Here is a 27403-nt window from a genome sequence, read left to right on the forward strand (position 1 = left end):
TCTTGCAGTGTTTATGATGAACTGTTTGAATAATGGCGTAGAATATTTCAGCTCGGTTAGGCAGTATCGGTTCCAGTTCCACTTCCCTGTGTCAGGGACATCTTCCCAGTCTTCAGCTTTCCCTCTCCAAAATGGATTTACAGTATCTCCATTACATCCCATTTTGTTAAGTGTTTTAAGTGCTATGGTCATAAATCCAAAATATTTTTCCTTTTGATTTTTCTCCACAAAATATGCTTGTTTTTCAGGTGTGATTTCTTCTTTTTCTCCCATGTAAAACACACTGCATTCTTACCTTCATCTTGAACAAAGTCAGCATTTGATTTGATTCTTGTCTGTTTCCATATTTACTTCTGTGTATGTTGTCAGCTGATTATGGGATTTTACCGAGTAAACTTTTGTACTGTATTAGCTGAAAGTTCTCAGCTTGGCTCAGTTAATGGGCCACACACATCATTTCATCTGTTCCTTCTTGTAAATCAGTTATGTGGTCAGTACTATCATTTGGGGCTGTTCTTTTCCAGACATTTGAGACTACTCTTTAGGTGCAAAAGGGAAAGAAAAAAAAAAAAAAAAAGATAACATCAGCTTCCAGTCCTTGTTATTTCTCCCGGTATCCTGCCATATTTCTTGTTCCTAGAGAGTTCTCCTGGTAACTTAACCTTCATAACCAACCATCTCATCACAGACAAAAGGTGAAAAACATTCTTGGAGTTAAAGGATGTTGTGGGTTCTGTTGCAATCCATGTTTCTAGCCTTCAGTCAGAAGCACTAGGAATTAAATACAGCTGGGCAAAACTCTTGTTATTTGAAGGGCCATGAAATTTTGGATGAATACAAATTCTAAGGAATAACTGGATGTTCTGCAGGGCGACACCAGATGTCACAAGTCTCTTCAGTCTTTATGTGCTACCTAAGATCTAAATCCCTGGTATTGTTGTAATGTGTTTTTTATGTGCCTCCTATCATTCTGAGCTACAAACTTGTGCTCTGTCCATCATCAGAGACTAGTTCGTGTTATTTTAGTTATAGATAACTGTGAGATAAGCTCACAAACCATAGCACAGTCCATAGGTAATGGGGATCTTTTCTTACCATTGCTTGAGCCCTTCGTGAAGTTGGTTTTCTCCTGTTGTAAACATTGTTGTCGTTTTCCTCTTAATTTCATGGCTAAGTTAGCCTTCTTCCTTTGACTAACAAAACATTAGCATTTCTTAGAGGAGAAATCATCGAGTTCAGAACTGAAAACGCTCTCCAGTGGTTTGAAAGTGGGGAACTATGCCTGGAAGGGTCTCAGGTAATTGCCAATTCCTGTTCCAGTTCAAAGCACTGTAATGAAGACACAAATTCAAGTTTTAGTTGTCCTGTAGTCTTTCTAGAAAGAGTATAAATTGTTCTTTTAAAAAAATCCCCTAGTGCAAATTGAAAATGTAACTTAAAGCAACTCTGCCTCACTGAATAATCACAGTCAAATAAAAAGCTTTATATGAAGCAATATGCTTCCCTGTAGCTCTTAGTTAGAAGACACACGTGAAAACAAATTGGTTCTCTCTCTGATAACATGTACTGCTCTCCAGATTTGGCTCTGCGGTGATAGGATATGCTCAAGTAAACCAGTACCTTGGTTGTAATATTGTTTCCTCATGCTGCTTTAGTCCCCTCTGTTTTTTTCCACTATTTTACAGTTGAAAGAGCTCAGCTACTCGCTAAAGTAACTAATCCTTTTGGTACCTCCTGGACCAGGAGGCAGGGCTTGCTGTTTGCCCAGTGGAGGGGGAGTGATTTTTTTTTTTTTTCAAAACAGTCTGACCTAAAGAGCTCTTGTGAAATCGCTGGCGCAGTGCCGTGTTTCCATAGCAGTCAACACTGGCAGAAGATACTGTTGTGAATGTTAACATCTCTGTGGCACAAAGCCTCATGCACCGTCTTCTAACTGTGGCATTAGTGGAATTACATATACTTGAAGCATGTCATAACGTTTGTAGGATCAGGGCCTGGAGCTACAGCTGATAAGCTGAATTTTAGTTGCTTTTTTTAGTGGCCTTTTAATTCAGTAGGAAACTGCGGCAAATAGAAGCACTTCTCTTTGGCTTCCTAACTGTAGAATGGCAGAGGAATACGCTGAATGAGAGCAGAAAGAGTTTACGCTTGCTCTATCCATGCACTCCTGCCTAAACAAAAGCGTGATTGTACATGGGCTGCCCTTGGAGCTGGCTGGGATTTTTCTCAGGAAGAATTTAAAAGAGATCATGTTTAATACTCCCAGAAGTGTTCTGGTGAGCATCCTGCCAACCGTTGTCTGTCTTGTCTTTTGTGAAGGTTTTTAAGCTCTGTCTACAGATACTCAGTATAGCTGCTTATATCTCTGCCTTTCTCTAAGAAGCCATTACAAGTTTGCTTCTAGATTTGTTTTTCTAAATCATTCTACTTCTTTAATATTTAAATACTGCTGTAACTTATTATTGCCTCAGCTTTCTGCCGAAAACATGAGATGGCATCACAGAGTTGCCGTTCATCGCTATCTGTGACTCTGTGAATACCCATTTCCCACATATCTTTTCTGATGATGTAGCAGAACGGGCAACCAGTGCTTGTTTTAATTGCTGGTGATGCTTGAACAATTGGACAAGATCACTTCACCTTGATTTAATCTTACTAAATTAAGGAAACTTCATGCAAGTTGCATAAACCAGTAGTGATTATCTACAGTGTGAGGTTCTGGAAGGTAGGCACATCACTTGTTTATCCTCCTATCTATAAAATGTATGGTGGGATGGAAGAGAAGAACCTGGGAATTAAAGCACTCATTCATCCTAATCTTCAGTTTCAAGAAATAAATAAAATGCGGGGATACCCAGAATATAAGAGCCTGCATGGAGTTTTGTTTTTTTTTCCAGGACAAATCATGTCGTATCAACCCATCTTTCTTCTGTGATGGTATTATGTGGATGGAAGTGGAAGATGTGACTTTCATTTTGCCATCAGTAAAGCTTTTTACATTATCTCAGATGAGATTCTTATAAGTTAGGGAAAGAAAAGTACCATGATGTGCCAGCAGAGCTGCTTAAAAATACATACTTGCAAAAGTTGTCAGGCATTTGCTGACAAAAAAAAAAATAATAAAAAAAAAAATTATAAAGTGAGTTCTGTATAAAGTCCCTCTTGGATCAAACACTGCAGCCAAGAAAGACGAACCCTTAAGAAACTAGGATTCATTAGCTGAAGCTCAGAGAAATACTTGTTTAGAACAGGTTAGACTTCTGGCACAAACAGTTTGAGGGTGGTTGATCCACACTTGAGGCAGAGAAAGAGACCAGATAAGTTTCCTAGTGTTTTCTTAATCAGCCGACGTTTTGTAAAGATAGGCAAGTCAGGTTCCGTACAGTTATAGGTTGGCAGGGAAGGATTGTTAAATAAAACACTTTAGTAAACTGTGACCATCTGACAAAATCAACTTTTTAGAGTTTGCTTGTATTTTAATGAGGTATGTGAAGCACTATATCACTCGCCTTAAAATATGCTTCTAGGATGCTGATGAATATTGCATATATCTTACATTTGCATGTATCTCATGTCTTAGACTACAGGTTGAGTAACAATGATGTTGAGTAACAGACGACACCTCAGGTTCTCCTGTAGCCATATTTTAATGAACTCAGAGACATTTAGTAATGTTTCCTACCTCTCTGTTCGCTGTTTAACCTAGTTCTGAGATTCTTTGGAATGGAAAGTACTTACTATCTTGCACCTTTTACAGCTTGGAAAAGATGTTTAAAAAAACCTTACCGTTTCATTACAAAATATTTGAGTAGCATGTCGCCATTTGCAACATGAGTTTCAGATCAGAGAAGGAAGGCACCCAACACCCAGAATCATTAAAAAGTCCAGAACACAACTTTGCAAACAAATATATGTTTAATTACATTGTATAATTGACTTATAGTTGTTAAATATATTATTTTACTGTATAATTTATCGTTCTTCCAGTTCCTTTAGCAGTTCATCAAAGTGAGTAATGTACCATTTAGCTTTCTCCTTTACTTGCTTTCTGATTACATTTCCTCCAAATCCAATGAAGCAGTCCTAGCAAAACAGAAAGAATGGGCACATATTATCGCAGTTCTGTGTAAGGAATGGAGCTTCTCAGCAGTTAAGTTTGTTTTTAAGATTGGATTTTAAAATTGCGATGTTCCTCTCTGCCTCTTCACCTGCTTTACTTGGCATGTTCATTTTCATATTTATTAACAGGAACTTCGTTAACATTTAATATTACACCACTTAGAGATTAGTTCCAATAGCAAAGGTGTGTCTCAGTACCTTGTAAATTCAAGATTGTTCAGATCTGAGATTTTACTGAAAATCAAATGGAGCTGTGATGCAACATAAAGCCTTACTATTCAAGCATGAGTTAACGTCTGAACGTGCAAGCAGCATCTCAGAATTATCCCTATACTTTTTATCTTAACTCTGTTTACCTCATTTGATAGATACCAAGAGTAAACATTAGCCATGATTTCAATCATTAACCAGAAACAGTCATCATTTCTGGGTCTTAGAAAACAGTGTTTAAAATTTCCACTGCTGTTTTTTTGCCTTCAGATGGAAAGCATTAAGCAAATATGAAGCCGCTTTGATCGTGCACATATTTAATGCTAAGGGATGCCTTGTCCTAACTCACATCAGCAGTAGCCCTTCGAGTCTGTTCCTGTGCATTTCCATGCACTAGGATATCTGCCCCGAGCATTGGCAAAGCAGGGGCACTGAGTTACTTTTTTTGTAGAGAAAGGCACTAGAGATGAGAAAGAATTAAGATCTCTCCTCTGTGAAATGACTGTTTATAAAATCTGTCTTTCTATTCTTTTTATTGTTATTATTCCACCCTGCCTAGGGCTGAATAATAGGGCTGAATAATAGCCCTGATACGGCTGCTGTCTTCAGAGGTGTCAAGTGAGATGAACCTTCTTGCTATGCTGATACCAAGTAAATGTGCACCAGACCTTCATGCTTAGCAACATTTAATGCTGTCCAGAACTGTGATCTTGGTAGTGTAGGACCTCTGTACAGAGCTCTGTGCAGCAGCAAGCTGTTATTGTGGCAACATAGATGGGAAAGGCAGATAAATCAGCTTGGTTTGCAGCAGGTTGGTAGACTTTATACATTTCTGCTGGGCTGAGCTAGAACCCTGGCTCAGAGAGTGGAACCTTTACTGAAACTGGCTAAGGTGAGAGAAATCAGCCGTTGCATGATGCAGCCTTTCTAGAGAAAACTACCAACACGGATCTTTTAGGCTCTGGGAAGTGCTGAAGATCTTCCTTGAAGTCCTATAAAGAATATAAACCATACTTCCCCCCCGCACACACACACACGCACAAATTGCTCAAAAGGAATTTGGAATTCCATTTTTTTAATACTTACAGCAGGGGGGCAGGCTTCCATGTCTGTAGCTCCATCTCCAATCATAACTACTTTCTTGAAATGGAACTGTTCCTTCAGATGAGTAATAACTTTTCCTTTCCCCCCTGATTCAGCTGTTGGTTGTGTTTCATCAAATCCTGCGTATTCTCCTAGAAAACAGTGGAAGGATGAATTAGACACATAGCATATTTTCATGTAGATGAAGAAAGATACATGCCTGTGGTCTTTTCTTCAAGAAAACAACTAATTACATGCAGTCCTGTAAGCCTCACTATTTCAGCATCCCAAAGAAGTAAACAGAAGGTAAGCATAAAAACTAGGATTTTACATAAGTCTTCAGTGGGAATGTTTTCAAAGAGCTGAGATGCTAGGACAAAAGGAGAAACCCTGTATGGTAGCATGCCAAATCCTTTCCCAGTCACTTTGATCCAGTCATTCTGGTCTAAACATTTCAAAAGCAGCATTCAGTGTGATACATAAACAGTGTATGAAACACTGAGTAAGAACCAAGCTCACTAACCACAGTTCTGCTTGATTACACTAGCTTAAAGTCCAGAGCAGCTCTACAAAAGTCTCCATTGGTCTTCATGCATACCTCAGAGTCACTGAAAATGAAGTTTGCCTCTGAAAGCAGGTAAGTGTAATAAATTCTTTAAACTTGAAAGAGAGAAAATGAAGCTGCTCTCAGCAACTGTAATGCTTTTTAACTTTGGCACAGTTTGTAATTAAAAAGTAACTACAGCTCTATTTCATATGTCTGGAAAAGGACCTGAATTCATATTCTGGGGGGAAGTTTGGCTATTTCCCTACTTGGAGACAGCTGGATTAGTCTTCAAGCTAGCAGGTTTGGTAATGAGGTGATGTAGGGCTACAGATACCTGTATACATATCTGTACACAGTATCTGTATACAGATACATATCTGTAACCCAGTATCTGACAGTTTGAACACGCACAAAAAGTTGCATTAATTAGCAAAGAAAAGACCTGTTAAGGGAATCTCACCATTAAAGTAAAACTTCAGCCTGTTGGCAAAGACATTTGCTGTTGGAATGTTCAGCTGCAAGGCCACATGTTCCACAATGCTCTGAAATCCCCCGGAGACCAAGAAGACCTGTACCCCGCGTTGATGAAGCCTGTTCACCAGCTCCCTGGGAAGAAAGAAAGTCTCCAAGCATGAGTGCCTGGCAGCATCTAGGTGTGCTGAAGGGATAACAAAAAAGCTAAAATAGATCTATCCTAAACAAGGCCACCCATCTATTTTGTTATTCCAGTTTATTTGGGTGCTGCTTTCCAACTCCATCCATCTCAGCTGCTTGAAGCTTTTCCATCTTTTCTTCACAAGTATGTGTGTACACCTTGCTTGAAACAAGCTGAACAAAGCCATCGTGTCTAGATACGAACAGGTATTTAGTTGCTCAGAAACAAGAGCTCCCTAGAAATGTTTCCTTTATACTTTCATATTGTTCACATTAGTTCCCCTGAACAAATGAGACAAGATCCAATTCAGATTGTTTTCTGAAGCTAAGTATAAAACCAGTGAGATAAACAATCTGTAATGCTGAAAAAGAGCAGGGAATGCAGGGGAGATAAAACCACTGCACCAAAATATGAAAGTGGGCTGGAAAGTGTGCAAAGTGCAAACATTTTTCTAACTCAAGACTTGATTCCCCCAAGACATTGATACTCTGTGTAGAAAAGGGCACCAGGTACAGAAAAGGAATTAAAAAGTGAGAAATTTTCAGACCCGGTTAATATCAATGGGACTTGATGGCAATTAAAAGTCTTATAAAAGTTGGTTCTAGAGGCAGGAAAATCAACGTACAACAACGCTAAGTAGTAGAAGTGATAGCAGTAACAGAAGAAATGCTAAACACTGAAAAGCAAAGTGGAAGCTTAAAGCAGGCTACACAGAAAAGGAGGAAGAAAGGGAAGGAATGAAAAGGAAAGTCATGTGATTCTAAACATGGAAACAATGCCCCCTTTGTTGTTACATCTAGCTATGCCTTCTACTGAAAAAACTGAGCATGTGCTTCATTTCAAGGAGAAAATACAAGTATAATATTGTACTAAAACAACTGTATGTGCTAAAAATATTTTAGATTTACAGCTATGGCCATGTTTCATAGCAAAGAAATTAATTTCAACTGTTTGAAACAATCTGAATACGAAGAAAAACCTTTTCAGTTGAAATAGTTAATGTTATATCTAAACCCAAAGATGAAAGAATACATGTATATGCGCGTATGTATTTGTCTCTAATGACTTTTTACATCAGTACGGAATGTGGAGCTCTGAAAGTGCATCCCCTAAGCTGAGCCCAGTGGTGAGTGCGTGCAGAAGTTTGAGAGATAATATAATTACAGAATAGACCGAGCCAGTAGTTTTTATTCAGTAATAAACTTCCTCCAGGCTCCCTTCAAAAGAAAAAAAAAAAAAAAAAAAAAAAAAAAAAAACACTTCTAGATGTGGAGCAGATTATTTTCCATGCCCATCTAATTCTCACACTGGAATGTCAGCTTGCCAGCCAAAATGCCAGTTAATACCTAAGACAGTTTCTTTTTATACAGATACTTATCCACTCAACATGGATCCAGGCTATTATAAGCGCCTGATCTAAGCTTTGTACACAAACAACATGGAAATGGAGTAGGAAAGCATTCTATATCAGCTTCACATTCTTTCAGCTTCGCAGCATTTTGTTGATTTATGCTATGTGCTTTTGGAATACTTTTTCATTAGATCATTTGAAATTCTTCTTACCGTATTCCTGGTGTTAGCTGAGGTGGATTGTCAGATATTAACTTCTGCACTTGCTCGTAGGAGGGTCGTATGAGACCTAGTCGTGCTGTTAAAGCTGCTTTGAATGTCACAGTGCCACCCATAGCTCTGCGGGTCCTGAATTGTGATCCAAACAAAACAAATCAGTGACACTTAACAAGTTGAGGCTCCTCCCAAGAGCTGTTATTTTAACAGGAATACCAAGGAACAAGTTAAGACCCCATAGCTTCTAGGTTATACCATATTGTCTCTGTTGTAAAGGACAAGATTGGGACGCTGAAAAGGCTGGTAGCAACCAGTGGTAGAAGAGCTCCACAGACTGGTGCTTTTGTAAGAACCAGTGAGGCAAAGGAAAGCTGATACTCTCTGAAAACAATCTGAGCCATTGGGACCAGTATTCCTAATTTACAGGCCAGCTGCTCTTCTCCGAAATTAACAGGACTTTTGCTACAAGTTTCAATGGAAACATCAGCCTAGGAGTGAAGAGTCCAGTGTCCTCCATCTCATAATAAGGTTCTGCTAGTTCTTTGCCAAGTGTTATGATGAGGCCTCATCTGAGTATATCAAAGACATTTAATTTAGATAATTTATTTCAATATAGTCATGTTGAGTGGCTTCACAAGTCAAAAAAAAAAAAAAAAAAGTTACTTCATTATGCATTAATTCCACTTACTATTCCTGACATCTTTTTTAAAATGGTAATAATCTCCTGTGATAGAGATGAATTAATCTGTATTGTAAAAATTGTAAAACTGCTGTCACAGGTTTAACCTTATCCGTGCGTACTTGTTACCAATGTTCATGTGAAGTAAACAACAAATATACATACATCTCTGCGACGGCATCTCCAACTCCACAGAACTTTGCAAGCTCATCAATGCCTTCTTCCCTGATGACTGTACTGTCCACATCAAAGCACACTGCATCAGCATTGCGGAAGATTTCTTTCATCTCCAGGAGAGACGCCATCCTTTTAGGTACCTTCTTACTGTAAGAGGATAAGATGAATTGTTTCTGTGAGTCACAGTACTGGACTCCGTCTTGAGCCATTGCAGCAACTGATCTGGTCGTTGCGAGAAGGACCGAGCACAGCCTGCTAGCCAGCTTTTATCAAAGTGTGAGTGGCGGTGGAGGTCTGGCTCAGTTGCTGATTTGCTCTCTGCTGTTGCTGCCTACTGATGTTCAACTTACGTTATGGGTGGGCTGTGGAGCTTTGGTCAGCTGCTGATTTGCTCTCTGCAGGCTCAGCCCATTGATGTTCAGGTGGGGTTCAAGGTTGTAATACTTGGCATTTGCTGAACCATCAGACTGCCAACTACTGGACAGGACTTAAAATTCCCTGTCTTGTCTTGCCTTCACCGCTCAAATGGATCTTGATTGCTCAAACGGATCTTGATTTCTCATCAGACCTGATCTGCGGTGTCAAATTAGTTGCTCCAGGAGACAGTAAAAGACAACCAACCCTTAAGGATTTGCTTGATTGCAGTAGGCATAACTGTCTTAAACCTACCAGTGAGTAGTAGTCCCTAAATCATGAAGGTTTTGATGCTTCTCTATGTCCTGATTAATATAATGTGGTGATATCTTAAGGGGTTGAGTGAAGTTCCCAAAGCCCACAGCCAAGACTTTTTCCATAACAATACCTGACAAAAGTTCATTTTCTTCCCTTTTGTGTCTGTCCACTTAAATGTACTGAGCGCTTCTGCAGACCAGAAGCACCAGGTGTTAATCAGGGATTTTCTTACTCTGCCTTACTAATCGTGCTTTACCCTTTCATAAGGGATTGCAGTGTGGACCTTGCTATTTACCAGTAGTACATTTGGACACAAATATAGCTTTGTATCTGTCTTATTTCCCAGATCTTTGTTGAAGCTCATGTTTGGTTATCTCTTCTAATCTCTTAAACTTCCTGCGGGACAATATAACTGACCTGGGTGGTAGGTTCTTTATTTTTCTGGAACAGAGAAAAAAATACCTTTAAACAGCATGTCGTATATCTTCACCTTTTGCTTTCTCCTGACTCAACTAATTTATTTTCCTCCTATATATCATGTGAGTTTTCATGGTGACAAGGTCTTACATACACAAGTTTCCACAAAACGTTTCCTTTTTTGCCCTTTTGGGACAAACTTCTCACCCTCTGCACACAAAATCCATCCCATGAAGATGGAGAACTGATTGCTACATATCTTGCTGTGGAGGAGTCTAGGAGCTGATTGGTACTGAAGTAGCTCTCCATCAGAAAGGAGTCATCTAGGGATCACAAATGGTAAGCACCAGTGCTGTTTCCTGATGGGACTTCTGTGGTTTTATTCCCACAACTAGGCTTGGTAATAGATTATGGTCTTTCCCCTGCCGTGTGGCAGGTAGAAGTTGCCCAGGTGTTTTAAAGTGTTCGGATTAAATGCTGCTGTTCAAGCGTGCACTATTATTACTCGGCTAGATCCTGAAGGTTTTGATTTTATTCAGTCCTTAGGTACACAAATCAACATGAGAGCAGTTCTACTTAACTAAGGACTTCTGGATTAACTACTGAGTAAAAACTTGGGATCACACTGAGCTAACCGCAGACAGTTGCAGCTAATCTGATGAATCGGGTTTACCCTATCAGAAGCAGAAATGAATGTAAGCTGTCCAGGATAGTGTTTTCATTCAAATACTTAACCGCAGTCTAGCTGTAGTCCCAGCACCTTCCTAATTAACTGTCCTTCACTTTTTGCTCTTACTTCAAGTTTCCTGCAGAGGTGTGTGGCATTGCCTGCCTGTCCATCCATGAGGACTGCTGTCACGGCTAGTGTGTTTGTCTGACTTAGAGCCCTCAGAGTTAGGGCCTTGTGCTTCCCACAACTCCAAGGCTATGCATGGCATCCGACACCAACGCTAAATGAAGTGCTGTTGACACCATATGGTGAGTATTGGCATACAAAGGGCTTTACGGAAAATCATCATAATCACTGAAAAAAATGTGTAGAACACACACATGCACACATCTGTTCATGTGTTTAGAGTAAGAGAAAATACCCCAGTCCTTCATCGAAAGGTAAAAGAAGAAGTCTGTATAATTGAAGCAGGCAAACCTAAGGAGTGAAACCTGTTGTGAATGGCAAAGAACCATATCTGTAAGAGTTATTATCTGTTTATGGGGTAGATGTCAGTGCTAAATAAGAAAAAGCAAGAAACAGAGCGAGCAAGCTGTGACAGATTAAAGGCAAAGCTATCCAAAGGCAGCCACAGAACAGGACTAGTTGAGGGGGATAATTCTAGGTGTTCTTGAGTTTTGTGGTATGAACACATGACTGTAATACCCAAAGTAGGTTCATGGCTTTTGCACGAGGCTGCGAAGGTGACATGGTGGCTTCCTTAATGCTCATCTGTGTCACAGGTGTGAATGAGGATGGGAGAGCAGATACCACCCAGCCCACATTTCCCTCCTGTACATACAGTCTGGGAGGGGGAAAGTAGGACAGAGCCTGGGCTCTACCTCCCCAGTGTCCCAGAAAGCAAAGGTGAGTGGGTACAGATTGACAATGGACATAAAAACTTCCCTTGGACCAAAACTGGTTCTGAGCTAAGACTTGGCAGCAGGTGGACACGTGAAACATGAATTCCAGGTTTACTTTGCGTTAGCCTTGGCTTGACCTTGACTCCACAGGACTGTTTTGAATTTTCAGTGGAAGATTTTGATTTCCAGAGCAGGAGGGCTTTGACTTCAGGACAGGGGTTGACAGCCGTTTGCTAGATCTATTTGTGCAGTGGAATTTTTTAAAATGTCCACTAGCATTTTTTAAATAGCACGCCATTAATTTTTTTCCAGCCTACTGGAAATTATAAAGTCCACTAAGAATTCAGCCTTGGTTTTGGTGCCAATTTTAAGGATTTGCTCTACTGGACAAACTTGTTGCATCATTCTGGTGTGACATTTGCGTCATGGTGTTCCAACACTGACTCCTTCTTATGCAAAGCAGTCACATTGCCTCATGCTAACCTGGGGCTGCACTGCAACATGACCACGTTATGATGCAATATCACTGTGTGGTGACACAGCACTGTTATGTGATTTCTTGGTGAGAACCTGAGATATATTTTTGGATATGTGCCTTCAGAATTTTAATCTCTCTGAGAATAATGTTATAGCTAGAAAAACACATTGGGAGAAGGAAGGAAGGGATGTGAACTTTCCCTTTCTCCCTGTCATCCAAATTTCCCATATCCCTTCCCTTCTGAATATTCCTTACAATGATGAGACCACTGCTCTGAACTTCACTTTGATGGACACACGTACAAAGCCGTGGCTGGAATTAGCTCTGTCCTCTCTTTGTTCTATGCAGTAACTCTTTCAAAAGTTTCAGACTATGGTTTATAATGCCTAAAAATGACAAGTTGTAAGGGAAGAATTGCATTCTGAAATGCAGAACAGAGCAGTAGTTCCTGATCTCCCTTGATGAGTGGCTTGCCAAAATCCTTCCAATTCCTTTTGTAGCCAGGCACTGAGTTCTGGAAAACACAGACCCATTTTTGGCTAATGTATCATCACAGAAATTGGAGAACTTGTGATGAACTGCGAAGTAGGGAAGCTCCTCCTGGAGTAAAGAGGAGAACCTATGTGGGAAGCTTCTGCTATTGCAGGGAGTCTTACTGGTGAGAAAAAAATTAGGAGTTAAAGGTGGTTCACCGGGAATGAAAGAAGGTTCTTCTGCTTTTGTCGGCAAAGCTCCAGGGGTGACCATCAACTCCAGAGGTCAGCAAAAGCCATTCCAAACAGTAACATGCCAGTTTCAGTGACTTGTGATTTTTGTTTCCAGCCCTAAACGTAAATGGGAGCATAAGGCAAGGCTATTTGTGATTGAGCAATGGGCCCCAAGAGCAGGGGGAATTACAAGTAGAAGATGTTCTGTTCCTTCCTTTGTTTTCAGAATTTTTCCTGGGCCATCTTACCATGGCATTCACCAGGAAACTGCCTAGAATCCACCTCTGGCTAAGCATGCAGGGAATATAAGAACAGACGTGGTAGCTCATGACCAGGGAAGTCATGGCCCTAAACCTGTTGCTGTATAAGAAGCATTTGGACAATGCTCTTAGATGTATGGCCTAACTCTTAGGTTGCCCTTTGTGGAGTCAGGAGTTGGACTCGATGATCCTTGTGGGTCCCTTCCAACTCAGGATACTCTGATTCTATGAATCTCTGATTCTTGTCTACAGTTAGGTGTCACCTGAAAACATGAGGAAAAAGAATTGAAGCTGTGCAAAGCTCCTCTATGGCCAATTCTCTAAATGATAAATAGTAAAGGAATTGTAGTTCTTAATTCCAGGGTGGTATGGGCCTCTGTGGTTGGCAGAGATGAATTACTCTGAAACACAGAACATCCGATTGCTTACACGCATCAATGTTTTTATGAGATGGTAAGAAAAAAGAAATTCCCACAACTAATAATTATAAGTTCAGTCTCCATATGAAAATCTTGGGTAGAATGTCTCTGATCGTTCAGCCATCATATTTCAGATAGGAAATCTATTTCTATTCTATTATTTCCATGCTGGAAAAGTATCCAAGCAGCAAACATTTCAACAGGTCTGGTAATCAAATACGATGAGGAAAAGATGAAAGGAATAAAATGGGAAAGAGAAAAAAAAAATGAGCAAAGAATAAAGAAGGCGTAAGAAGAAAGTGACAAAGGGAAAGGTGAAACTTGAGATGAACAAAAAAGAAATCACAAGGGGAAGAGGAATTCCCATGAGATCTCCTTGCCTCCAGACTATTAAGTACTTCATTAGGCCACTTGGAAAAAAACTGGCATTTCCACAAGAAATAGTTCTTTCGTAACAGAGAGGGCGGAGTCACAGCAGCAAGCCTAGCAATTATGTAAGACCACATGTTAAAGGAAAACAACTGTAATCTTTTCTGTTTGCTGACCCTTCAAAGAAGGGCACTTGCCACACTGTGAAAAACTGAAACATCTGCAAGATCTGCTAATGCAAAAGGAACATGAAGCGGTACTCAGGACTCCGGGGGTTCTGTGGCTGGTTTATTTTGATGAGATCTTGAAGAGATCTCAAAATCTCCATCGTGACTCTACTTGAGTTGTTATCTTATTTCAGCTTTCAGAAGTGTTGTCACACTGCTACTTTACATTATGTTCACATTCCTTGCTGTGAAAAAAAATGAAGATTAAGTGAATCTTAATGAAATACTACTTAAAATGCCTTTTTTTTAAGAGATCATTTGGGAATATCCTACAGTGTGCAAACAGTCTCTGATGTTTGTGATTCTGATTCACTTTCACATTTAACAATGTGAGCGTGAGCACTTTATTGAAAGCTACTGCTCCATAACAAGACCCATTTTGGTCTCACTTTGCCCTGAGTTATTTCCCTGGCATCAGTGAAGTTAGTCCCAGTTTGCACTGATGTGCTTGAGAACAAAGTCACTGTGAGATACATTTCCAGAGCATATTGCACTGAACATTCAGTGAGATTAACAGAAACACAGCCATATAAAACTGTTTCTGCTGCATTGATGGCAAACTGCTGCTTAGAGTATGGGATTTGGAGAAGCTTGTGGTTGAACCTTTTCTCAGAGCCTGTTCCTGCTACAGGTGTGAATCTGCTCATGAGAATGTTCACATGGTATTAAACAATGCACTTAATCCATCAGTGTTGCTAGTCCTGTATCTGTAAAATGGGAATAATATGGTCATGTAGCTTTGCTGTTTTGAGGTATAATTCTCAGTATAAGCAATGTGCTTTAGAAGAGAGATTATGCATTTAAACAGACTAACAATATTTAAGCAAATTTTTACTATATATTCCTGCAAATACTACTCTTTAAGTTCAACCCATCCGTAATTAGGAGTTTCTGTGGTTTTCAATGTGAGAATGGAGAGATTCAATCCTTAAAGTCACTAAGACTGCTTCAAACTTCCTAGTTTCCTGTTCAGTTTACAAGGTAGTAATAGAAACCTGTAAGCAAGTCAAGAGATGGAATGTTTGCAGCGACACACTGATAGCTGCACAGCAGTGCCTAACAGCACATTTATTTAAGCACCTTTTAAAAGGTAATTGAAAAGAGATAGGGGGAACCTGGTGGATGTTGATACACAGCTCCCATCTCTCCAGTCCCCTCGTGCCTGTCCTGACAAAATGATGATGCTTTCCCCCTGCGCGATTGCATCATTCATTCATGCTGCTGTAATAGAACAGGCACCACAGTGCTGCTGCACCTGGCAGGGCAGCGCACAGCCCCAGTTCATTGCCTACGCAAGAAAAATCTGATAAGTGTTATGGAACTGAACACACCAAACGCCAACCCCTTCCAAAGTGCAAGAAAGAAACGTTCCCAGTGACTTACAGTATTGTACTGGCCGTGGCTGGTGCTGCTGCTGCAAACCTCTTGGCTGCACAAGAAAAGAACGGATCAGCTGAGACCTTCAGTCACATAAATACAACGGCACGGGCTGATCTGGAAGAAAGCCGCATTTTGTAAATCACTCTTTATAATCTGCTGAGTAAGCCAGCCTGGATGTTTTTTTTAAATGGTTGCACACATGTAACCAGAGAAGTCCAGCTGTTCGCTGACAGGCGTAGGAAGAGAGGTGTAACCTTGCCGACGTCAGGGGAGGAGCCGTTCGGGCCCACTTTGGGGCGCTCCCAGCTTGGGTAGGCATGGCTTGGCAGGGAGCAGCCTGTGCACAAGATGATGTGGGGTTTGCTCGCCTGCCAGCCCCTGCCACGGGCACGGGGAGCAGGACGGGGCTCAGCAAGCCCACCTGCCTCCACGCAGGGCGCTGGCGCGGGAAGACCAGGGAGGAGAGGCGAGGAGGGGATCTGCCAAGCAACAGCCAGGAGCTTCTCTTGGCTTGAAGTCGGGGGCGAGGCAGGGGCACTTGTTTTCACTGCAAACCAGATTTCATGCGTTAAAATTGCAATATTGCATTTTGGCTTAAGCTGTGAACCGGGGCGCGCAATATTACACACCAAAAAAATCTGCAGTCAAAATTCATCACAAACTTTGAAAGCAAAATGAAAGCCTCTAGTTCTGAGAAGGCTCTGTTTTGTTTCTCCAAATCAAATGTTGTCAAAAGCAATGGAAAAATTGCAGAACCTGTCTGTGCTAGTGCTTTGGCATCCTACAGAAGAACTTCCCACAGACATGACTGCGGGCATTAGTTAGTAAACAGGAGGCTGCCAACCCAGAACTATGAAGCCAATTACTCGTTTCAAGGTCAAGAAAGCCAGACTGCTGATTTAGCTTCTTTTATTCACTTGTGATAGGAGTCTTATGACCGCTACCCATCTTGAAAGATTGTTCTGCACCACTGGATACACCAGTCACACTCTATGCATGATGTTTTTGCAATTCTGGCAGGATTATTCCTCAAACTTAAGTGTATGAACTAAAATCAATACCCTTCTGTGCTTCTCCCATGCCTTCCTGTATGTTTTTTCAAATGTTCTCAGTACTTGCGGGACTACTTGTCAATACAAGCATCTATTAGAAACTTCCTGCATCAGGGAACGATGGGACGAAGCCCCTTTGCTGCAAAACTGGTGACATGGTTTGCTGTTTTGGCTGGTCCTGTTTGTGAGTTTTATCATGGCAGGGCAGTATGTTTTAAAACGGATTTAGAAATCATTTCGGTGAATACAGTTAAAGAAAAACAGATCTTGATAAAGATGAAAGAAAACTGTTCTTACTGGGAATCTGTTGTGTTTTCTTTTCTGCCAAGATAAGCATTGCATGATTTCACTTAAGTGAATCGCTACCGGACATTTCATGAAGGATATTCCCATTACTTGTCTTAGTTTAACAGACTTGTTTGTAATTCGTTTAAATATTACGTTAGTGATTCCATTCTGCTGTAATTTGTTGTAACTCCAGTAATTTCGAAGGATAACTTAGGCCTTGTAAGCATCTGCCCTGTATTTTTACTACACACCAAAAGAAAGTATTCAAAACAGTTCAGAAACTAAAAGTAAAAAACTGAAAAATGTAGAAAAGCTTGTAGTGTTGTCTGAAAAAAATGCTGCAAAATGGGCATTTAATGTGAAAATGCAAACGAGAAATATTACTATACCATAACATAACCACCCTTAGACATGTGTGATCCAGGAAGGAAGCACAGAGAGATGTGCCTGGAAGCATTTGGATGGAGAATTCCTGCCTTTTTCACAGGACATCACCCATACGGATCACAGAACAGCAGCAGGGAAAACAAAAATATACAGCATGCCTGCTGGTACGCCTATGGGTTTGACAACGCTGCCCTCTACTGAGCACAGCCTGGAGAAGGGATTGAGGCAAAAATATATATATATATCAAGAACTAAAGAGGCAGGAATAGCAAAATATGTGCATGACTTGTGGACTATAGAATCTAGGGTAGAGCTAGGGATTTGGGTATTTTCAGTGGGCAGATCAGCTCGGCACCTCTGGTACAAGCACTGCAGCCTCTCAGGGCTGGCTTGTCATGTTTTGTTTCATTATGCTTTCAGCAGGCAGGTAGAATCCCAGCAAAAGTGAAGAATAAACATTAACTGGAGAATTCCAGAGCCCAGTTATGAAATTACCAAGTGTAATTTCCTGTGTTTTGCAATGTTTAATGTTTATTTTTAATGATTACAGCAGCAGAAAAGGAAAAAAATCACAGTCTCTCTACTAAAGTATCATCATTAAAATATTTTACAAGACAAGCACCCTGCTCTGCTGAACAAGAAGGATCCAAACTTGTGGTATATTTTGCTCAAACATCAACTCCATCCGAAACATGTAAAAATCAGAAACCCAAGCGTACTAGCAGCTGTCCCCTCCAGACCTGTCAGGTCAGAATGATGGGCCGTGTGTGGCGCTTTGCCCAGAAACTTGAGATCCTCACCCAAAGCAGCAGAGCACATTACCGGCAGGTGCCATCCTCTACTGCCAAAATCAGCAAGGCTGCTGAGCCTGCCCTTACATTTGACCCTCAATGACCATTTCAGTCAAGCTTCCCCAAAACTTTTGTTATGCAACAAAACTGTACCCATCAGCAGGCTTTTAGAGTTTACTACTGGAAGTGGCATGGAAACACGAGCAGCCCATTGCATTGCTGCTCAGCAGCCAAGCTCTCCGTCCAGAGCTGCCATGGCCTGGGTTTTGGCAGCTTCCCTGCTGCAAAAAGTGGGTAAGAGTAGGGCAGATTTATTCTGCACCATCCTAACCCCTGGTGGATGAGCCCTGGGTGAGGCTCTTTGCGGTTTGTGCCAAGTACTGAGGAAATTCTGAGCTCAGGACCAATTGGTACAGAGTTGTGTGTGTCTGCTTGCTGGGGGTTAGTGCCCTCTGGAGCAGTCAGGCTGCAGGAATACCGAAAACCACTTGGCCTGGATCTTCCCGGCACAGCTTTGCAGCCACAGGCCACGATTATTCTGGGGCAGGGACTTTCCTTACAAAACAGTTGAAATAACGAGAGGGTTGTGTCATGCCTGATATTGCCAATCGCCCCTGCAGCGGGCAGGTGTTAGGGGACACAGGCGTGGATGGGGCAATGTGGGAGCCAAATTTGGTGCAATTTGTGCCTGTGGTATTTGTAAGGAGACCTGGCAAGAGCTCTCAAGCCCTTCCCAAGGGAAATTCTGCATCTTCAGCCTTTGTGGAGCTGAAAGCCACTAAAAGGCGTATGTTGTGCATACTCAAGGACTGGGCCCTCATTGGCCCTATCAGCCAAAGGCTTCCAACACCCCATTCAGGTTCCCTTGACTAACATTATTTTTTCTTGCACAGGTCTCACAGGACACCTCAGTGTTGCCTGGGGAGAATTTTACCCCAGTTACAGAGACTTGCGAAGTGAAAGGCCACGGCAGCGAGCAGGGCTGCGCTGTGGTGGCTGGGAAGATCCCACTGAGAAGCTGCTGGCCTTGGTGGGCCCACACAACACCTTAAGAAACTTTGATTAACCTCAGCTCTGGCTTTTTACCAAGACCCATTTCGATTATTAATCCACGCTGCTTAACTATTAATCTGCTCGATCTAAGGTTAAATCAGCAGGTTTAATTATTTATTCTCATGGTTCTGTGCACCGGCCCCAGGGGGTGTCTGTCACATGAGTGGGTGGGATTCACGAGCGAGTACCCCTGCCTGATCAAAGACCTCGTTTACACATTCACTGCTAAGCATGAGGCGAGCCGAACCATGCCATGCCACGCCACGCCATGCCATGCCACGCTAAGCCATGCCACGCCATGCCTCTCGCCTCCATTCCCTCAGGACCCCGTTCCCTTCAGCGCCTCAGGAGGAGGGGAGAGACGGTAGGCGGGAGCTGCCCTCCAGATCGACAGTCCTCGCAGCCAATAGAAGCGCGGGTTTGGCGCCCACGGACCAATGGGGACGCGCAGCCGCCGGAGTGTTCTAGAAGGGGCGGGCGGGGAGGCGCGGCCGGCGCCGTTCCCGCCCAGTGCGCGGCGCGGAGCTGAGGGGAGCGGCAGCGGCCATGGCGGTGAAGGCGCTCAACCCCAAAGCTGAGGTGGCTCGCGCCCAGGCGGCGCTGGCCGTGAACATCAGCGCGGCCCGCGGGCTGCAGGACGTGCTGAGGACCAACCTGGGCCCCAAGGGCACCATGAAGATGTGAGGGAACCCCCCCCGCGCCTCCGTTGGGGATGGGGGAGGGAGGAGGCCGCGGCCTTCCCGCCGTGCGCCTCAGCCCTTGGGGCCTGAGGGGAAACGGGGGGGCGGGGGAGAGGCGGAGTGTGGGGCTTTGAGGGGTCCTACTCATGCTCACCTCCTCCTGGTATCGCCCGCAGGCTGGTTTCAGGCGCCGGAGACATCAAGCTGACCAAAGATGGCAACGTGCTGCTGCAGGAAATGGTGAGCAGGAAGGGGGGGCTCTGGGCCTGGGCCTGTTCTCCTCCCTATTGCCTGGGTAAAGGGGGCCGTGTCCATCGCTGCCCCCCGTTGTGGTTCTAGGGTCTTTGGCCCCGTGTGTTGAGGGGGAAATAGTCTTTGGGAAGAGTGTAAAGGAGTAAGTGCAGTTTGCTAGGTTTTGAATGAAGTTGGTGTACTAATGTGGCAGTTTCCATACAAAGGAAGTATGAACTGCTTAAATAATATAAGCGCTCTTCTTACCCTATGTTTTATTTAGGAAACACATAATTTTATTTTACTAAAGTTGATCGCATCAGAGCGCTTCATAAGTGCATTATTTGGAAAAATGTTTAAAGCTGCAAGGTGGTTGCAGTTGGTGTAACACCAGGCCCGCAGGGAAGGTGAAAGTGCAGCCACCCATCTGCATGGGGCACGTTGTACAGAGCTGGTCCCACTCTGTCCCTGGCTCTGCAGCAGCCATGGATGGGTCCCAGTACCCAGCACCAGTCTCCTCAAATATTGATTGATGCTATTCTGTAGTTTCATAGGCTCCAGCCTATGCTAAAATAATCTTCATTCAACAGTTGGGGGTGCTAAGTGATAACATGTTTTTCTTTAAATTGAAAGTCTGACTTGTGTAAGCACCCTGCAGTCATGGTGGTAGTTGTGAACTTTGGCCAGACAGCAATTATTTTCCATCCATCTTCAGAGCTGGAACACCAGTGTACTGCTTAGCAGAGGAACTGATGAGAAACTGACTGAATGTTGGTTTTCAGTTGTACAAGAGCAAATAAAGCAACTGTCAAATAATAAAACAGTTAGGGTGTGTACAGCATTGATCATGCAGAGAACTAGATTAGTTCTAAACTGTTCTTAGTGCCCCAAACAGTCCAGTTGTAGTTGTCTTGGTGCACCTGGTTCATAAGGAGAAAAGGGCTCTGTCAAGCGAAGCTCTGTAGGTGAGGAATAGCTTGGGCTAACAGCATGCAGTGTTGTTCTGTGCAGATCACAGAATATCCCTAGTTGGAAGGGATCCACAAGGATTATTAAGAGCAACTTTCTGCTTCACACAGGACCGCCCATAAGGGCCTATTGCTCTTCACCAGAGACTTGCTGGGTCTTCAGGGGTAAAAAAGACTGTGTGATGCAGATTAATTCAAGATACTTATTGTCCTAGTGTGGTTTTTGTTGTTACTAACTGGAATTGTTGTTGAAAGTAGCTAAATTGACAGGAATAATTAAAACATTGCCTGTTAATAAAATACAGTGCTGATTTCAGATCACTTGCTTTCTCTACCATTGTTGTGTGGCTTACAGTTCAGCTTCTTACTTTTGTTTAGCAAATACAACACCCCACAGCCTCCTTGATAGCAAAAGTAGCTACAGCACAAGATGACATCACTGGAGATGGCACCACCTCAAACGTCTTGATCATTGGAGAGCTCCTAAAGCAGGCAGATCTCTATATTTCTGAGGTATGTGTTTAGTGCCTCTCTTGCAGGTATGCAAGTGAAAAGCTTCACTTAATACTGTTCAGCTTCTGTGTTGTGTGCTTAGTGTTCATAAATCAGACGTGAAAACATACATTTTCTGCTTAAAATGAGCATACCACAGAACTTGTAAAATAGAGATAAGCTACAGAGGAGGACCAAGATTTGTTCTAAACTGCTCATTGGGGATACTGGAGGATTTAATAAGGTTGTGCTTGATAAATGTTTTTATTTCTGGTTATTTTGTTTGAATTAAACACTTACTGCATGTTAACAAGGAGATGCTCTCTGATAATAGACACGTGGGGGAGTGTAAGTTGCAGAATACGTTCGTGTTGCACAGTGAACACCCAAGTGTGCTTTGTAGTTCCCTTGGTTTTAATTCTGTGCTAGAGTAACCTGTGCTTTTCCTCTGCATTGGAAGGACTGGCATTCCTTTTATATGTATTCAGAAGGACAGAACATTTTATTGTCCCTGTAGCATGCATGTACCCTGTGTTTTGATGTTACATGATTTGAAACCACAGGTTCTACTTGTGGGAAAATACCTATTTATCTTATTGTTGTCTGATGATTTCCCTTCTTTTCTTGCACCCTAGGGCTTGCACCCTAGAATAGTAGCAGAAGGATTTGAGATTGCAAAGGAAAAAGCACTTGAAGTCTTGGAGCAGGTCAAAGTGACCAAGGAAATGGACAGGGAGACCCTTATAGATGTTGCCAGAACATCCCTCCGGACTAAAGTTCACACTGAACTTGCTGACATCCTAACAGAGGCAAGTGTACATGTGTTTTCAGCCACTTGTCATGCAAAGAGGTCCAAGTTTTAAGCTGCTGTGGTTATTCCTTGGGCAAAGGGTGGATAGGAGGATGAAGGTTTGCGCTTGGAAAGACTAATGGCCCTTTTGGGGACTTTCTGTTCTCCTCTCTCTTCCAGGCTGTAGTAGATTCTGTTCTGGCAGTCAGAAAACAAGATGAGCCTATTGACCTCCACATGGTAGAGATTATGGAGATGAAACACAAATCAGAAACTGACACAGCGTAAGTAAGAAGTATCTTTGAGCTTCATTTTAATGGTGTCCTGATACTTGAATAGCCTGGGGACATTGTTTTCTTTTTAAAAGAAGAACTTGTATGCTTTAAAGCTACAGCTGGGAAAGTCACTAGGGAGGGAGTAAAAGAAAGGCAGAAATGGAGAGTTCAGCTATGAATCACCTAGAGAGTAGAAATCTCCCAGTAACTGAACTTGATTCCCTGACAAAAGATGTTTGAATAGCAAAGAGTAGCACTGCCTCAGATTTCTGCTTTGTTATGGGTGGACGTGGTCATTCACTTCTTATCTATACCTTTTTTTTTTAAAAAAAAAAAAAAAAAAAAAAAAAAACTACTGTCTCTTTATTACAAGTGGAAAATAGCATTCAGTACATGGAAACAGGGTTGTAGTCATCCAGTTGTTTATTCAGTAGGCTCCTACGTTTATGTCAGTGGCATGGATGAATTCTGCACTAGCTTTTCTCAGTAGCTACTGCAGTCAGACACTATGCCAGAATAAATTCCCTCTTTACATTGTGATTGGTGTGCTTTTTATATGTGAACAGGCATGCCCTTGGAAGTGGGATACATTATCGTTATTTACTCCTTACAAAAACACAAAGCCAATTCATTCTGAACCAGTTCCATTGTTAGTTAACTCCCTAGTCTGCACTTCCATGAGGTGCTCATCTCCGTGTGTTCATTGGCACACAAAATGCTTTCTCATCTTTCAGGCTGATTAGAGGGCTGGTTTTGGATCATGGTGCTCGCCATCCTGACATGAAGAAAAGAGTGGAAGATGCCTACGTTCTTACTTGCAACGTATCTCTAGAATACGAGAAAACGTAAGTACCCAGAAGCAAGATGAGCAGAAATCCTTTTTTTTTTTAAGGTGTGTCTAAACAAGTGGCAAAAGGACTGCACAAGCTCCCTTCCAGAGCAGGGCAGGTAGTGTAGAAGGTGGAATGGAAGAGGTGGTGTTCCTCTGCAGCCCTCTTCTGGAAAAGGGAAGTTAGCAACTGAGCTGAAATCTGCATATTGATTTTTATAATGTTGCTGAAGGGGGATTTCTTATGCACTTAAAAAATTATTTCCACAGCATAGATGACAACTCATTTTCCTACTGCTTTCTTTTCCCCCTCCAGAGAGGTGAGCTCTGGATTCTTCTACAAAAGTGCAGAAGAGAGAGAGAAGCTAGTAAAAGCAGAAAGAAAGTTCATTGAAGACAGAGTGAACAAAATCATAGACTTGAAAAAAAGAGTCTGTGGTGATTCAGATAAAGGATTTGTTGTGATCAACCAGAAGGTGAGATGAATGGTATAACTAAGTAGAAAAAATAACTTGAAATGTGGGCTTTCTTGGCAAGCTGCGTGCTGCTTGGCTTTTTATAGTTCTTCAGACACAACTAAATTGAAGTTGATGTGCTTTTGAATATGTGCGTGCAGTTCCTGCTTGAGATATTCTTTGAGCCCTGAAAAACTTAGTAATGTCAGACTGAGAGATTTTCTTACTTTTGCTTATCCTGGTGGTCGCTTTCTTTGTTTCTAGGGAATTGACCCATTTTCCTTGGATGCACTTGCGAAAGAGGGAATAGTTGCTTTGCGCAGAGCTAAAAGGAGGAACATGGAAAGGTCAGTTCCTGGGGAAGGAAGGGGTAAATAACTTGTTACAGACTAATTTAGTGAGTTAGGTTTGGCTTGAATCCACCTTTAAGGACTGTCACTAAGAAGTGTGCTTCAGTCTCCTTATGAGAGAAATTTGGGGTATTTTGTACAAACTGGAACTGTCAGTTCAGCACACAGAGTGACACAGGAATTGGAGCTATCAGTGTGCTTCAGGTGTTGAAGACGCTTAATTCTACAAGCTTACTGCTTATGAAGAGTTGCTCTTACATAAAAAGAAAACAGTTACAAGCCTAGTAACTGTAGTATTCTGCATACTGAAATATCATTGTCCTTAGTGGTGACTTGAGATTTTACTTAATACAAAACGACTGCTAAGCTCTAACTGAATTCTTCCAGACTGACCCTGGCATGTGGTGGTACTGCTATGAACTCTGTGGAGGATCTCACCCCTGACTGCCTGGGCCATGCAGGCCTCGTCTATGAGTATACGCTGGTATGTACAGCTAAGCTTGTAGTTGAAGCTACCTTAAATACCTGCTGATAGCACTTGGCACAGTCTTCTTGTGTACTGATGTGACTCCATGGAATTCTCTTTATATTTTAAGAGCTGTATTGGAATATGAACAAAGGCTGATGGGATTTCAAATCCTAGTGTCTCTTGTATGTGAACATCTACCTAGATGCTTGCTCTTGCCATAGTGCCTTTTCCTGTTCTTTCCATATTATACATTTAATACCTGTAAAATTGAGAAAATGGAAATAAGGTTCTGCTAGGTTCTTTCTGCTTAGGTTCTGCTTCCCATTGCTTCTTGGAGTGTTCTGAACTGGAAGTGTCTGCTCATTTTCTTAATTACATGTACAGTTGCTCAATACATATGATGTGAATGCCTAACCCTGTTTCTAGGGTGAGGAGAAGTACACCTTTATTGAGAAGTGTGACAACCCCCGCTCCGTTACCCTGTTGATCAGGGGACCGAATAAGCACACGCTGACACAAATCAAGGATGCAGTAAGAGACGGTCTGCGTGCTGTTAAAAACGCTATCGAGGATGGTAAGTCTCTACTCTGTCTAGTGACTTAGACAAAATTCACCAACTTCGAGGTTAAATTAACTGCTTAGATTGGAAAGGGTGCTTATTGTGAAGTCTCAATGTTAGTGCTTTCCCTTGCAGGGTGTGTGGTTCCAGGAGCAGGTGCGCTGGAAGTGGCAGTAGCTAACGCACTTGTTAAGCATAAACCTAATGTCAAAGGAAGAGCCCAGCTTGGAGTTCAAGCTTTTGCTGATGCTCTGCTCATCATTCCTAAGGTATAAGGAACTCTGGAGTTACGGGGCTTTAAAGCGTGATGAGATCCATTGTGTTTTCTGCAGCTCTCCTTAAATTAACATGAAATGATGTTTTTTTTTTCCTCAAAGGTTCTCGCTCAGAACTCTGGTTATGATCCCCAGGAAACACTAGTGAAGGTGCAAACAGAACACACAGAATCAGGGCAGCTCACTGGAGTTGATTTGAACACTGGTAAGAACCAAACAAGATGCTCTGGTAAAATTTACTGCCACACTGATACAAAGTAGCAAAACAATTACTTCTGAATGACAGAAGAGGTGTTCCTAGAAGGCAAAGACCTATCATGGCCCAGGTCCTTGAAGCATAAAATTGCTCTTAGTGCAGAAAGCCAAACTTGATTTCATGAAAAGCTCTGCAGAATTCCATGTGCTGTTGCTGCAGTCAGCCTCACATGCTTGTAATGTTTGTGTTACGTTACACGTGGCAAATAATACCAGGTGTTAAACTGCAGAGAGTCTTGCCTTGAATGGTGTAAGCTGGTTATTTAGGTGCTTGTGCCTCTTTCCTAGGTGAGCCAATGGTAGCTGCAGCAGCTGGAATCTGGGATAACTACAATGTCAAAAAGCAACTGCTTCATTCATGGTAAGTGTTACAGCTTTCACTGTAATTAGTAATGGGTCTTTGGCTGAAATTGATAGAGTAACGTGGAACCAAGGGTTCCTATGGAGAGGAGGGGGTCTTGAAGGGTGGAAGTAAGACTGGGTTGTCTTTGTTGAAGCACATACTCTAACAATATTCATTTTGTATTTCTAGCACGGTGATTGCTAGCAACATTCTCTTGGTGGATGAAATCATGCGAGCGGGAATGTCGTCTCTTAAAGGCTGAACTGCATCTGCGGGCAGGGATGGAGGTCAGCCCCAGTAGTGCCCCATGGGATCTCTTCAGGAAATCCACCCGAAGGTGCTCTTTTCTTAGCCATGGTGGATTTTCCCAGCAACAGAAGTCACTCTGCTGTAATGAGCAGCACTTTGGTAAACGTGGCCACTCAAAATGTTAGCAACTATTCCAATATTCGGTTCTAAAAATCAGTTATTTATTTTTGACTTCTCTGAAGTGTACAACTGAAGTTGCTGTCCTTTTTACCCAATAAACTGTTATGTTCTGTGCTTTCTCGGTGTCAGTTATTGAAAACCTTGCATTCTGTGGCTGAGGTCCTTGAACTTTTACCACCATTGTGAACAGCACTGGACTACGGGCTTTGATTTGTGTTTCCTGACTCCTGGCTTTGTGTGCTGGACCTCATTATTCCATTATCAATTCCAGTACTTGCTGTGACAGTAATTAACAGCTCTCAGGGTTGTGAAAATACTGCTCAAGACGCTGCTTCTGGAGTAATGTGGGTTTAAATGGAGTTGGAGCACTATATCACACAGCTGGATTAAGCAGATCACTTCATAGTTCACAGTTTTGGTCACAAAACTTAGTTAATGTGTTCCAGAGTCGTTGGGGGCGTGTGTTGAGGTGGCATCCTCGTAACACTGGTAGCTTTTCACCATTTACCACTTTGTGCTCTGGGTAAGTATTCATGGGCTGCTAACCCTACATCAGATCTAAGCAGAATTCTGAACGAAAACCTCATTAAGCGGGTAGCTGAACAGGGTGAAAAACAGCTTACTGCAGTGTTAAGGTGGTCTTGCCAAATGCTCCTCATGCTCTTTGTCATTAACAGACTGAGGAGTCAAAATACAGGTCTCTGTCAAGTGGGATACATCTAAAGTGCAAACATCTCCAGTGTGTGCAAGGGGGAAGTTGGGTTACAAGGGGACAAATAAAGCGTGTGCACAAGTGCTCAGGTCTCTGGTGCTTTCACTCAGAGCTGTCACTGGTTTCTTAGGATCTTTGCCGGTGGCTGGAAAGGGAAAGCTGCCTGGAATGGCTCCCAGGGCA

At 42.2% G+C, this 27403-nt stretch overlaps 2 protein-coding genes, 1 long non-coding RNA gene and 2 other non-coding genes across 5 annotated transcripts; 4 read left to right on the forward strand and 1 right to left on the reverse strand.

Moving 5' to 3' along the window:
* Positions 1-3896: 3896 nt before the first annotated feature.
* On the reverse strand, positions 3897-9313 carry PSPH (phosphoserine phosphatase). Its single transcript, XM_035343461.1, has 5 exons — positions 9025-9313; positions 8178-8312; positions 6420-6565; positions 5416-5564; positions 3897-4083 (listed from the first exon to the last, which is right to left on the reverse strand). Exons 1-5 carry the CDS (start codon positions 9243-9245, stop codon positions 3973-3975), a joined length of 762 nt encoding a protein of 253 aa, XP_035199352.1. The 5' UTR covers positions 9246-9313; the 3' UTR covers positions 3897-3972.
* A 139-nt stretch (positions 9314-9452) lies between these two features.
* Positions 9453-12338, forward strand: LOC118176472. The gene is made up of 2 exons (XR_004755421.1): positions 9453-10464; positions 11578-12338. It is a non-coding gene; the product is annotated as an uncharacterized LOC118176472 (long non-coding RNA).
* Positions 12339-19605: 7267 nt separating this feature from the next.
* CCT6A (chaperonin containing TCP1 subunit 6A) lies at positions 19606-26625 on the forward strand. The gene is made up of 14 exons (XM_035343253.1): positions 19606-19788; positions 19965-20028; positions 21366-21500; positions 22115-22288; positions 22450-22553; positions 23279-23389; positions 23690-23849; positions 24093-24175; positions 24566-24662; positions 25074-25221; positions 25342-25475; positions 25584-25686; positions 26025-26097; positions 26269-26625. Exons 1-14 carry the CDS (start codon positions 19655-19657, stop codon positions 26339-26341), a joined length of 1593 nt encoding a protein of 530 aa, XP_035199144.1. The 5' UTR covers positions 19606-19654; the 3' UTR covers positions 26342-26625.
* On the forward strand, positions 21851-21982 carry LOC118176481. Its single transcript, XR_004755430.1, has one exon. It is a non-coding gene; the product is annotated as a small nucleolar RNA SNORA22 (small nucleolar RNA).
* On the forward strand, positions 23000-23135 carry LOC118176480. The gene has a single exon (XR_004755429.1). It is a non-coding gene; the product is annotated as a small nucleolar RNA SNORA15 (small nucleolar RNA).
* Positions 26626-27403: the final 778 nt, after the last annotated feature.

The sequence above is a fragment of the Oxyura jamaicensis genome, chromosome 19 (assembly GCF_011077185.1).
Source record: "Oxyura jamaicensis isolate SHBP4307 breed ruddy duck chromosome 19, BPBGC_Ojam_1.0, whole genome shotgun sequence".
Lineage (NCBI taxonomy): Eukaryota > Metazoa > Chordata > Aves > Anseriformes > Anatidae > Oxyura > Oxyura jamaicensis.